A 14,281-nucleotide genomic window follows, 5' to 3' on the forward strand; every position below is an offset into this window, starting at 1 on the left:
CAATGTTGAAAGTTTCTATCAAGACAGTACCAAGGAATGATTGATAAGACCTGGTCATTATCTAGCTATAGGAAAGAAGAAGAAATCAAAAATGTTCCAAAGTATCAAGCCTAGGTAACAGGAAGAATAACAGCTACTGTATTAAGCATTATGCACAGATACCCTGCTATGCACTTGTAGTTTTTACCTCATGTAATCCTCAAATCAACCCTATTAATTAAATATTAATGTTTTTCTTTTAAAATGAAGACACTGAGGCTTAGAAATAATGCATAATTTGCTTAGGTCAGTCAATTGAGCTAGTAAGTAGGAGGGTCAAGGTACATTTATAGACACAGATTCAGAAATCATTTATATTTTACAAATGTGGAAACTGAGGCCAAGAGCGTTGAAGAATTTGCCTAAAGTTACACAATTGGATGATATAAACCTGGCCTCATGACTCACCATGAAACTATAAAAGGTGAGCTCAGTAGAGAAGGGGATACACATGACTAGTAGTTTCACATGGATAATGATAAAGATGATGACAGTTATTTCCAGGTAGAGAACTACAGCAAAGTGCATGACTAAAACTCAGGAAAACTATTCCAGGGGGCACCTCCGAGAGGGGATGGTTGCTGCCTTGGGACTAAATGTGCTTCTCAAGGGAAAGAATGAAGAATGAGAAAAGTGAGAAGGCTGAAGACACGCTTCCTGCAGTCACAACATGGAGCCAAAGGCACAAATAAAGTCCTGAAGTCCAGAGTTCTGAAGGCCTGGAAGAGTACAATACAGTGGACAGAGCTGAAGGCTGCAAACAGGGCAGGGGAAGGGAGAAAGGCCATTGGGTTTTATGATCAGACACGTGCTGTTGACCTTTGGAAGAACAATTTGGGACCAATGGATACAGTGGTTTAGGAGTGAGCAGGAGATAAGATCCAAATACAGACCTCTCTTTCTAGAAGTTTGCCAGTGAAAAAAAGAGGGAGAGAGAAATATATAAATGAAGTAGCAAGATGCTGATGGAAGATTGCTCTGAAGGAGAGACTATGTGAGCACATTTTGAAGAGGCCCAAGAGGATGCTTAGAAAGAAAGGGTGCTATCTGAAGGTCCTCGGGTCAGAAGAAGCTGGAGAGGATTCTATGGAGAGCACAGGTGAAGAGGCCAGTTTTGGGAAGGCAGGAGAACATATGAGATGTGAGGGAAAGAGAAGCAGGTGAAAATGCAAAGAAATTTCAAGATACTGGGCTTGCTGTCTGCCTAGGATTTTCCCATGAGTCACCCTATACCAGGGAGCAACCTGTGCAACTTGCTTGTCTGCCAGGACCATGTGATGTCATAAGATGTGATTCTTATTCCCAACTCAAGGCAAAACAAACCCATCCAATACAGCATCACGTAGGAAGTCCCTGCTTGCATCTCAGTACCAGAGCCTCCCCTACTCAGAGAAAAGCCCGTATGGTAAGAGAGCTGGGGGACATCACGTAAGGGTTCCTAGACTGTTAAAACTGGTCACCTTTAAATCATATTTCTAAGCATCCACCTACTTGTCACAGTTTGGTTTCTGTAACATTTAAAATATTTTGCCCAAACCAAGGAAAGGTTTCACCAGTTAAGGCATTCCTAGGGTCTCTCCCCTCACTGTTCAGACAAATTAGTAAAGAAAGCAGAATCCTTGAGGATGCTTATCTGATTCTCCAAATTGTCCAGGCAGGAAATGACTTTGAGAGAGAGAAAACTTTTTTTTTTCCTTTACCCTTCACACCAAGGAAGTTATAATTCCTTAGGGAGAAAGAGAAAATCCATTAATACTTTTTTTCCTAAAGAGCTGGGACAAAACCAGACCTCTAGACTTAACGGGAAGGATTCCCTGAGCTCTGCCCGCTCCCCTCTGCCAACCCAAATTGTCCATTTCAAGAAGGTTTCATTGTCTCTTGTGAGCCTGGTGGAGTGCTAGCCTCTCCTCCACACTGGGGACACAGCCCAGGCTCAGTGCCTTAAGCCGAGCCGTGATCCTGAATTTGCCATCACTTCAGTGGCGTACCATGGGCAGAGTCGGGGGAGAGCCCACTCCAGGTGCAGGCAAGAAGGGGTGCACGGTCTGTAGAGAATTAATAATAATAAACCTGACCACAGGTTGGTCTGCTTGTGTTATCACCACATCATGGCCATTCCTATCAATGTCAGTGACAAGCTACAGCTCCCCACTGGGCACCTCATTCTGGGTACCCTATTGGCCCCTCCCCAAATTGGATATCTTTCCGTACTGGGATGTATTTAGTGTCCCCTCTGGGTCCACTCCAGCTCCACATTTATTATCACCTCCACCTCTGAGCCTCAGTCTGGGGACTGCAGAGCCCCAAGACAGGAGAGTAAGGAGTTGGGAGAAAGGGAAGGAGGAGGGGAATGGCAAATGGAGGTCCTGAGAAACTTCACTTCTTAATGAACCAGACAGCATCACTTCTTAACGAATGTACATTCATTCTTTTTTTTTTTAATTGAAGTAGAGCTGCTGTCCAATGTTATATAAGTTACAGGTGTACAATGTAGTGATTCACAATTTTTAAAGGTTATACTCCATTTACAGTCATTGTAAAATACTGGTCATATTCCCCATGCTGTACAATATACCTAATAGTCTGGATTTCTTTCTCCCCTACCCACATATCGCCCCTCCCACATTCATTAACGAATGCACAGCCTTCGACTCTCCCACCTGCCCTTTTCCCAGACAGCAGCATTTTCTGCACAGCGCCCAGAAGTTCTACCAATACTGGATTCATATCAACGGGCTTGACAATTGGACAATGGCTGATTTTTGCAGACTGTCATCCCAGAAGTGCCCGCGGAGCTGCTCTGGGTGAGGCTGGGACTGTCATGGAGGGAGTACTGCCCCTGCTCCTTTTTACCCATTACACCCGCCACTGCCTACTAAGACCCTCCCCACAAGCCCAAACTCTTGAAAGTTGAGATGCCAAGTAAAATAAAAGTATTTCCCTGATTTAAAAAAAGTAAAAGTTTGAAAATCTCTCTTATGGCATTAACATATTTTAAACACAATTTTATAACCAAATTGAAAACAAAGTTTGCACCGCAAGTGTTAAAAAACTCTTCCCTGAATCTGATCCTGTGAACTCTCACGTCCCCCTGAGAAACTGTGGAGGGAAATGGAATCCCTTCTTCTGCAGGTTGCTCTTCGTGATTTGAAGAGGTCAAATGACTTTCTGAGAATGAAAATGGAAGACAGCTCTTGGATCTTGAGCTTTTTTTTTTTTTTTTTTGGCCACTCGGCTTGCAGGATCTTAGTTCCCCAACCAGGGATTGAACCCGTGCCCCCTGCAGTGGAAGCATGGAGTCTTAACCAATGGACCGTCAGGGAAATCCCTGGGTCTTGAGCTTTAGAATCTTAAATATCAAACCAACCAAATCTGTGGCATCATCCTTTGTTATAGGCCCCAGGTGCCAGCCGATGGTTCAGCCAACTTTTAGGACAGCACTGGCTGGTTGTGATAGGACAAGGCTGTGTGACTCAATTTCAGTTTCAATATCCACATGTGGGAGATGATGGGAAGAGGGAGTATCAACACTCATACCAAAGCTATTGTCCTCAGTGTGATGAAGGAGGGGCAGCACTTCTTATCAACTTCTCCCTACGTCAGGACCAGCCTCGGGCCTCAAAGACACAGCCATTCCACCTCAACACTGCCTTAAGTAACTAAGCAAACATGCTGCCTGCCTGGGAAGCTCACATGCTAGAGGTTGGCACACCTCATCAGAGTTTTCCTATTTCTTCAGGTACTGTAAAACTTTGAGACAGGAGATGAAAGGGTTGAGACAAGGAGGAACAAGAGGTGAATGACAATTGCAGTTCCTTAGGAGAATTCCCAGGGCCCCCTCTGGAGAAACTCAGGGGCTGCCATTCTTGCTCTCATCCTGTAACTTGGTTTGCTATGGAGAGTCCAGCTCAACCCTTATCTTGTGGTGAGTGGGTCACCCTCACAAGTATCCCAGTTCCAGAAGAGCCCCCCTCACACCCCTGTACCCTACAATCACCCATACATAGAAATGAAAGCACTTTTCTTCTTTCCTATTTTGAAATTGAAATATTGCCCACTGGGCGGGGGGGCGCTATATGTATGCATCATAAAAACCTTAATACTGATAATCATAAAAAAATTAGCAACTACCTAAAAGGTTTTAAAAAGATGTGGAAGGGCTTCCCTGGTGGCGCAGTGGTTGGGTGTCCGCCTGCCGATGCAGGGGACACGGGTTCGTGCCCCGGGCCGGGAAGATCCCACATGCCGCGGAGCGGCTGGGCCCGTGATCCACGGCCGCTGAGCCCGCGCGTCCGGAGCCTGTGCTCTGCAACAGGAGAGGCCACAGCAGTGAGAGGCCCGCGTACCGCAAAAAAAAAAAAAAAGGAAAAAAAATGTGGAAGAGTACATCATGCAGTTATAAAAATTATGTTCACAAATAATTTTTAATGAATTGGCAAAATGATCTCAATGTAACATTAAAATCCTGAAGGTGAGACACAGGATGATAAAAAACAATCTGATCGCAAATTATTTTTAAAATGCAAGTAAGAAAAAGACTAGAGGGCTTCCCTGGTGGCGCAGTGGTTAAGGATCTGCCTGCCAGTGCAGGGGACACAGGTTTGAGCCCTGGTCCGGGAAGATCCCACATGCCACGGAGCAACTAAGACCGTGCGCCACAACTACTGAGCCTGCGCTCTAGAGCCCGTGAACCACAACTACTGAAGCCCACGCACCTAGACCCCGTGCTCAGCAACAACGAGAAGCCACCACAATGAGAAGCCCACGCACCGCAACAAAGAGTAGCCCCCGCTCACCGCAACTAGAGAAAGCCCGCGCACAGCAACAAAGAGCCTACACAGCCAAAAATAAATAAATAAATCTGTTTTTAAAAAAAGAAAAAGACTAGAGAAAAATATAACAAAATATTAATAATGTGGATGGGCTTTATGGGTAACTGAACATGTACTATGTTCATATTCATAATAAAAAATAAAATGAGATAATGCATGTAAAATATATATTTAGCACCATGTGAGTTTTTGTTTTGTACCATATACAACACAAATATAACAGTGATTTCTAAAATAAGTTAAAATAATGACAGCTTACAGATACATGGTTCTATAAAGTTTTTTAAATGCTTCCAAATACATTATTCATCATTTTACCATTACAATAATATACTAGGTATATCAGATAAAGTTATCGTTATACAATAATTACCTTTTTACAATAATTATCTTTACTAAACAAATTATTTTAAAACCTTTTCAAACACGCATGGGTAAGATACAATAAAACATAGTGTTTATGGAAATTAAAAATTTAAGAAATCTTCAACATCCAATGGGTAGAGTTTAAAGTAAAACAATGACCCCCATACTTTTCCCAGAGTTTATAAAACACACAAAAAAGAAAATAAAAAAGAAAAGCAAAAATCATGTATCTCCCATCTATTCAACATATCGCAAACCAGTTTTAAATTCATATTATAAACAATGAAGTAGCAGTGAGTACGTCTTTGATTTCAGTGTTTAAGTCATAAGCATTACATGAGTTCTCAAAATGCATCAACTTAGTCATGTTTAAATCCTCTTACCTCCAATCAGACATAAGCTTATGATGATGACTATAACGAGACCTAGGAAAACAGAGGCGAGGACCATCCACAGTTTGCACTTTCCAACCAAGTTCTTATTACAGGAGTTCCAAGGGCTTTCCTTGTCAGCCTGGAAAGCAGAGGGAGACTTAGAGGCAGTCATTTGGTTTCAACAAACATTTTTAAATGCTCACTATGGGCCAGTGACACAGAAACGAAGGCAGCAAGATCCTGACCTCAAGGGGCTCCACCCTACTGAGTCAAGTTTACAAAAGGACAGAATGGAACCTCACAGAGAAGTCAGCAAGAAAATGCTCTGGGGACTCTGAGGTGGGAAGGACAGGCAGGATTTTGAAGGATGGACAGAGAAAGGCATTCCAAACCCAGGAAAGAATATCCTCCGTGTCGACTCATAATGAAATTGGCCAAGAGATGCACCTGATAGGAAGGTGGGTTTCAGAGGCAAGTAATGAGAGTTAAGATTAGAGGGAGTGAAAAGGTTGAAGCATATTTGAGAGGGTCTTGAATGCTGCCAGAGCAGTTTGGACTTAAATTGCGTGTACTGGGAACTCACTGAAGGTTTTTGGCACACAAAAGCTGAGTAGAAGATTAAGAGAATGATGTCTAGTTTAGACCAAGAAAAAGCTAAGAACCTTCTGCTGGGGCCCAGACTCTATGTAATAAGGGCCTGGAAAGGGAATGAAAGGGAGGACAAGGACGGGAGAGATGCCAGAAAATAAGCTGCAGTGTGTGTAGTGAAGCAGAGGGTGGGGTTAAAGTAAATAATTTCAACCGCTCTGGTCTACTGAACACCAACACCGTTTCACTTCATCTGAACAGCCCTGCAAGGGAGGTATTATTAACCCATTTCAAAGATGCAGTTGGGAGAGATTAGCCAGGACTAATCCCTGCTGCGTGACACTGCCCCGCTCACTCGCTCTCCCATTGGTCTAGAGCGTCCCCCAGGCACTGTGTGGGGCTCCAGGTTATGAGTGTGCCCGGCCACCTCCACTCTCAGTACTGCCACCTGCCCCTAAAAGGTCCCATTCCTCTCCTCCTACTTCCTACATGGAGACCATAGAAAACAATGCAATATGATGCAGAAAAAATGTGTTTCTGTATCAGGATCCCAATCCCAGCTATACCACTTAAAGGCCGGGTGACTATCAGCAAACTCCTTACTGAAACTCACCAGCCCCAAGGTCCTCACCTGTAAAACACATAAGTAATAAATCTAGCTCACAGGGCTGTTATAAAAACTAGAGATCACGCACATGAAGCACTTGCTAAACAAGGGTAGAGTGGAGGTCAACTTCGGAGCCCCTGAGCGCACTTGACACTGGCTCTCAACACACAGGAGCCAGTGGTTACGTGGAGTATTCACCTGCCTCACCAAGCGGCCGCAGGCACTTCCTGAATCCGTGCCTCGTTAACTTTCTCTTCTGTCGTGATTTTAGTGGCAGCCATCAGAAAAGGAAACTGTCCACGTAAGGACTACAGTTTAATCTTTCTCAATGAGAGGGTCCAAGCCTGCATATCAGAACCACGTGAAGGGCAATTTAAACAACAAACAAACACCTAGGCCCTACCTGGACCCAGGGGATCAGATTGCAGGGAAGGTGGGAGCAGCCCCTGTTTGTCAATGTAGACTTCCCAAGGCAAATCAGCTGCTTTACGAGAGGTGGGCCCCTGGTCTGGAGCCTCCCTGACCTTCAGGAACCTGGTCAAATCTCTCCTTTCATGGAGGTCTCCCTACCAGCCCACCCGTGGAGAGATCTCCCAGCACACACAGCTCATCTGCCGCTGCCACTGCCTGCCTTGTCTGGTTTCAGGTCCGACTATAAACAGATACTGGCCGTATCTCTCTAGGGAAAGTGAAACCACATAGAAGGAAGGGTGGCTCTTAAAATTCCCCACTCTTATATCCCATACCTCTGCCTCATACAAGTAACAGGCCCTTAATAAATGTGTGTTGCTTAGTTACAGTGGGCGCCCAAAATTTTGAGAATGCACTTTGAGAAGTTCTAGAGTAGAGGTCACACTATGGAGCCCCTGCATGCACTGGCCCTTCGGGTGGGGTATGAGGGGTGCAGTAAAGGCCCTGTCAATATCTGGACAGAGGGAGACCCTCTTGAGGTAAGTGGGTGTGGAGTCCAGGGATGGCACCACCGCTCACCCCTACCCACAGACTGAGCATTGCTCCAAGGTCACCAAAGCTAGAGGCTCAACAAGACACACAAGAAAGAGGAGTCCCAGTACAAGAAGCCTTGAACTTCTCAGGGGACAGAAACATATCTTCCTATTTACAGAGCTCCTGAGACACATGCCATTTTCAGTCCTTGTACAAGGCACAGCAGGAACCATTAAGATTAGTGCAAAATGAAATGGTTTGGAGTCTCAAATGAGCCCATGAAGGAGGGTCAATGCACCTCTTTGGCCCTTTGTGCCTTCACCTATGCTATCCCTTAGAGACCACAAACTAGGACGCTGGTGGTGTGAGGAGACCAATACTCTGACTTCCTGGGGGAGGGACTCAGCTCAGAATTACATAGCCCTCCTCTGTAGGAAATGCCTCTTCCTGTCCAGCCCATCACTGCCATCCTACAGGCTGGCCCCTTCTCCTGTCATCAGCCCGAAGGCAGAGACCACTATCCTTTGAATGAGTAAACTTCACATATTTTAAGTCATCGTAAAATGGTCTGTCAGACACACCCAACCCATCAACAGAGTACAGTGCTTCTCAGCGCTCTGTGCACTAGAATCAACACAGAAATTCTGTTTTTTTGAGGTGCCCCCAGGAGAGTCCACCCTGCCTTGAGAAAGCCTCTCATCCAGCAAATGCATGCTACCCATGCACACTGAGCCATGAACACACAACACCTCCTTCACTGCCTTCTTTAGCATTTCTTGCCCAAATTCTAGGTCATAAGGAGAGGCCATAGGCAGGTTTTTCTCCAGAGTGGCTTCTGAAGATTTTTGCCAACTGCATCTTACACTCTATGATTGCAGTATATGGCCCAAGAATTTTTGTGACTTTCCTCTGACTATTCCCCCAGATATATTCACAACCCTCTTCAAATAAGGTCCAAATACATGACATAAGGTCCTGAAACAACGGCAGGACTACATATCTCTTGGATACAAAAAGCTTTTCTTCTCTTTGGCTCAATTAGGAAAAGGTATTATATAGATCAGGGGAAACTTTTCTTAGCACACAGTAAAATCTATACTTTGTAACCTTCATCATGGGATTTAATCCACTTGTTGACCCAAACACGGAAGAGCCAGTTGATTCTTGTCCTAAATTCTGAACAACGTACGTCAATGGGCTAATTTTCAGCTAGCCCATTCATATATGTATTGCCTGACTCAAAACTACCCATGGATTAGTATCGCTATTATTAAAATGATGCTGCCATCCCTTAAAATGCCTCTGGGACTTCTACCTGAAAACTGAGCTCAGTATCCATGAAATGAGCCATAAAAGACAAGTAGTTTTACTCAATTAGCCCTAACGCCTTTTCCAGTTTTGACCCAGCTATATTGCCATGTTTACAGTGATGGCAGGCAAAGTGAAGTTCAGTGGCTTACAATCCTTTTCCCTCCAGCCCCAAACCCAAATCAAGAAACAGAAGGTTCTTTCTACTGCCTTTGAATACCCTCCCAGATTAGCCCTTCCAAGTAAGAAGATACCCATGATATGGGATGTCTTCTTCCCGATGATCCCCAAACTGTTCCCTGCTCGTCACGCATCTACCCATCTGCTCACATCTCCCTCATCATGCCAGATATGCTACTCAATTCCTCATATTTCACCTATGTTCCACAACTTACAGAAATTAGTAATAATATATAACAGGCAATTATACATAAATTAAGTTATATATATATATATATTAAAATTATGTACATATATAGACATATAAAATAAATCAACAAAAGCAGCATAGGTTTGAAAAACAGCCTGCGTTCAACCTCAGAGCCACCACTGGGTGAACTTGAGTATTTTGGTAACTCCTCTGAGTGTCAAGTTCTTCACTCAGTTTCTTCTTCTGTCAAATCAGAATGCCACCCCCTTCCTCTGAAGTTTGTTGTGCTCATTAAATGCATTTATGTAGCAGAAGTGTTTGGCACATGATAGGTACAAAACATATGTTTAATAAAAACACATGGGCTTAATGCTACATTTCAAAACTGGAAAGAAATCTTAACATACAGTTTAAAGAGACCTACACACAAAAGTCTTAAGAGTCTGGATCTTGTGTTTCTGGCTACGTTAGTTGACTTTTCTATTTAAAATACACTTCAACTGATTCTATGGAACCAAAGAGAATGATTAACACATTAGATGAGGATTTTTTTTTCCTCTTTTAAAAAATTTTTCCTCTTCACGCATTTCTAGAATGTTCTCCAAGTGCTGATGTAACCCTTCATCTTCACGCCATTCTGTCCCTCACACAGCTTTCCTATTTCCTACACAGCTTTGTATTTCCTACAAAGCTAGTTCACAAGGAAGTCTCAGATATCTGTATACACCTGGCTAACAAGGAAGTAATTAAAACATGAAAAAGCAATCTCTACCAGGTAGGTTAAATGATAATAAAATACTGACACCCTGTATGTGTCCTGCACGGTCTACTCCTCCACTGTATTCAACATGCATTCCCAGGCCTCACAAAGAAGACTGGTTGGCCACATTACATTACCACCAGTTGACAGCTGGGAAAATATAGACCTTAATGCCTTGCCTTGGGACACACCTTTTAATGGGGAAGTTGTCACCAGAATTCAGATCTCTGGATTCAGTCCCAAACCACGGAGTCCGTGGGGTGTCCTGGGTCTATCTGACATGAGGCAAGTACTCCCAATTCCCATTCCTAGACATTGCCTTGGAGGATGCATACAGCAAGTCCACAGTTGCAGCCACTTGCACAGAGATCAAATCATCTTCCTCCAGCTTTCATTTTTCTATGGTATTCATCTTTCATTCAAATATAAGGTACCAAATTACTCTCCAGGGTACCTATAAAAGCAGACTTTACAGTATTACTAGGAATCAAGGAGAAAGCAAAAGCAATGCTTTCAACTTCTGAATTTCCTTCTTACCCCCGAAATCAACAGTTGAGCTGCCAAAGGGATGGCAGTAGAGGAGAGGGCCCTAGAAAAATCAGGTTGGAACCATATGTGTATATATGCGGAGTTCCACATACCAAGTAAACATCAAGCCAGTTAGAAGGGTTAATCAGAAGGTAGAATTCAAAGTCTCTGCTGTGTTACAAGCATTTGATCAGAATGAATCATTTTCCTGCCCCTGTTAGACCTGAATCAGAAGAGTTCAGCCTAAACATCATCAGTGACTTTCTTAGAAACTGAGATGAGGCCAAAGCAAATGAGGCATAGTCTTGTTCTTTGAGACAAGAACTTGGAAATTATTTCCCTTAGTTGAGCGGGGCAAGTTCACCCCCCAGGTCTTCTGTACTTGCTCTTTTCTCCCTTCTCCCCTACATCTCTTCCTGTGAAATCAAATGGCCAGAATGAGAGAAGACAGAAAGTGTAGACCCAGGGGATGGCGAGCCGGGATGGGGGATGGTGGGCGGTGGGTGTAGGCTGGGGGAGGGGGGAGGGGAGGGCAAGTAGCAAGGCAGTATAGGAAAGGAAGACAAAGAATTCTCAAGAAAAGGGGACACCAGTTATCGCTGGTTCTCCCTACTGGAAAAAGAAAAACCAAATTAAAAGTTAAATAACTTTTTAAAACCACCTCTACCTCTGGGGATTCTCTCTCTGAAGAGAGGAGCCGCACACCTCCCGGATAAGATTCCTCAAGTTCCTTGGAGCCGGAGGGATCCGAGGGGCCTCGGGCAGGCTCAGGGTAGAGGGCATTGTTGTGTCTGCTCCATTCAGAATATTCCAGCGCGCACCACCGGCGCTTGGGGTCTGCTGCGCCCAGAGAGCTGGCTGGAAACCGGAAACTGTGCCAGGCCCGGGTCCTGGCCGGCAGCCTGGCTCAGAGCCCGTCGGATAACGCCGCCATAGCGAAGACGACCTTACCTGAACTGGGCAGGGCTCCTCCTCCAGAGCAAAGATGCCCTGGACGGCTCCATTGAGAGGCGTCTGCTCGTCTGGCTGCCCCTGGATTACCGAGAGCTCCAGCTCATCTCCTGGCGATGGGGGCCTGGGCCCCTCCATGGACGGGCAGAGGATTAAACAGCCCGCCAGGAAGCAGGACGCATACACCCGAGGGTGCAAAGTGGCCTCGCGCGTGGCTCGCCCTACGTCCCCGGTGGGCGGGGCGGGGAGCCCTCGGGAGGTGGGCGGGGCCTGGTGGGCGTGGGGGGCTGGAGGCGGACTTTGACGCCCGGGAAGCTCCCCTAGCTCCCGCCAGGTGCCGCAGCCTTGGCCTGCTGTGAGCTCCGGAACACAGCGGAAAAGGGCTGTTTTTCTGGTTTGTTCAGGGCGCTGCCTGCCCTGCCTTTTGCTATTTGTACATATACAAAGCAGAAGCTGAGCCGAGGGCCTGATTGGGCGTCGGAGTGTGGCATGGATGGACTTTCCACCCTCCTCCAGGAGCTGTCTGTTGCACGGGCTTGCCCCAGTTTTCGCTGCCTAGCAAAATTTCATTCATTTAATCAATATATAACTATGAACATATAACTGTCTCCTGCGTGCCAGGCATCGTGCGAGGTTCCGAGCCAATGAAGGTGCATAATACGAATACACTCCTTCCTCTTACGAGTCCAGAGTCAGGCAAAGACACCGTAATGAGTGGTGGAGGGAACAGCAGGCTCAGGAACCAGGCTGCCCAGATTAATCCCCTCTCACAGGGTTCCTAACTGCGAGACCTTGGACTTTCGTCTTTCTGTGCCCGGTTTCCTCATCTGGAAAGCTGACATAATGTTAGTACCCCCCTAAGGGAGTTGTTGCCCGATTCATAGAGTTGATATCAGCAAAGCACTCAAACATAGAGCAAACATTCATAAACGTTGGCTATTATCTACCTTTGGGAAGAGGAGTCACAGATATCCCACCATCACCACCACCACCACCCACACACACACACACCCTGAGGAAAAAGTATATGCACCCACTCACAATCCACAGTCCATAGTTCAGAACGTCTGGTCTTGAGAGCCTGAAATTATGTTTGCTATGCAGGGTGTGCTGATCCTCTCAAGCTTCTGCTCAGAGCTGGCTTGCTTCCCTACTTCCCTGCCCCCAACAAACATACATACTGAGATGAGCTTGAGACATGGACCTGGCACATATAAATCAGCTCCATTTCAGAAGATGTTGACTTGTGTCCAAAAATCCAGCACCCTCGATGCCTACTGTTCAGACACTGCCTAGATATCGGGTCTCTAGTTGTCTCTTGCCTGCTGCCAGCTCATCTGGACTCTGGACTCCATCTGCCTGCTGGATGGGGTTGTGCTAACTGTAGCCACTCAGCTGCTGGTGGGCACTGACTTCTGCTTTCTCTGCCCTAAAAGGCAGGACTCAGTCTGCATTCTCAGCTGGGATTTTGTAAGAGGCTTTCTAATGAAGGAGCAAGGGCTAAGGGAACCAAAAAGGGGCACCAAGGCACCCAAGGACTAGCAACAGCAGAAAGCCTTCCATACCCTGAGGCTTAAAAGGGACTAGAGCTGGATTAAAAACTAGAACCATCGGTTGGACCCTCTTGCTAGGATCTGTAGTCACAAAAATTTGCAGCCACTGCCAGGACTATAGTCCAGGAGAGAGGAAAAATTCTCTGATCTTTCTCTCCACCTGCCAGGGTTTTGCCCGTTAACTCCCATTGGAAACTGGTGATGGAGGTTGGGGGTCAGCCTCCCAGGCTAAGAGCAGAGAATGAATCAGAGGTGAAAAGAGAGAGGAACCTGCATGTATACCTTTCCCTGCAATAACTAACTTCTAGTCTTCCTTCTCAGACATTCAGTAGTCAGTAGACTCCTCTGGTCTGACCAGATTCCTCTTCCTGGCTGGTCCTTCCCTCTCCCTTTCTGTTGCCACTCCCCACGTCTTTGTATATGATGCTCCCTCTGCTTGAAATGTTTTTCCTTCCACTCCAGCCCACTTTCTGTATGGACAGCTCCCCTTCATCTTTAAATCCAAGCTGAAACACACTTTTCCCAATAGACCTTCTCTGATTCCCTTCCTCCACCAAAAGTTATCCACACTCTGCTACCCATACACGTTGTTCCTGTACTAACCATGTCACATATACAGTCTAATTTAATTCAACAAGTAGTACTGAATGCTTGCTATGTGTCAGGCATTCTTCTTGGTGCTTGAGATGTATCTGAAGAGATAGCTAAATAAAACACAATCACTGCCATTGTGAAACTAATATTTATTAAGGGGGAGCAAACTTAAATAATGTTTTTAGAATATTAGGAAGTGGTGCGTGCTATGGGGAAAAAAAGAGGTAAAGAAGAGTATGGGAAGTTGGAGAGCTGAGCGGTGCCGTTGGGAGTTGCAATTATAAATAAGGTGACCAACTTAGGCGTCATTAGGAAAGTGAAATTTGAGCAAAGAGTTGAAGATGGCAAGGAATTAGCTCTGCAGATTTCTGAAAGAAGAAGGAACTCCAGGACCAAGGACCTGAGACTGGAGCCTGTCTGACTTTTACTGTCTGCTAATCAGTAAAGAGGCCAGAATGGCTAAAAT

The 14,281-nt window shown here is 45.3% G+C and overlaps 1 protein-coding gene across 1 annotated transcript in view; it reads right to left on the reverse strand.

The window, feature by feature from the left end:
- Nucleotides 1–12,027, reverse strand: part of LOC309807012 (TPA-induced transmembrane protein) — a 33,262-nt gene extending 21,235 nt beyond the window's left edge. Inside the window, exons 1-2 of the mRNA XM_082626171.1 lie at nt 11,669–12,027; nt 5,621–5,750 (exon numbers count right to left, since the gene is read on the reverse strand). Of these exons, the coding sequence (XP_082482297.1) occupies nt 5,621–5,750; nt 11,669–11,806 (268 nt within the window). The 5' untranslated portion in view covers nt 11,807–12,027. The remainder of the gene's footprint in view (nt 1–5,620; nt 5,751–11,668) is intronic.
- Nucleotides 12,028–14,281: the final 2,254 nt, after the last annotated feature.

The sequence above is a fragment of the Mesoplodon mirus genome, assembly GCF_964341445.2.
Source record: "Mesoplodon mirus genome assembly, chromosome: 6".
Taxonomy (NCBI): domain Eukaryota; kingdom Metazoa; phylum Chordata; class Mammalia; order Artiodactyla; family Ziphiidae; genus Mesoplodon; species Mesoplodon mirus.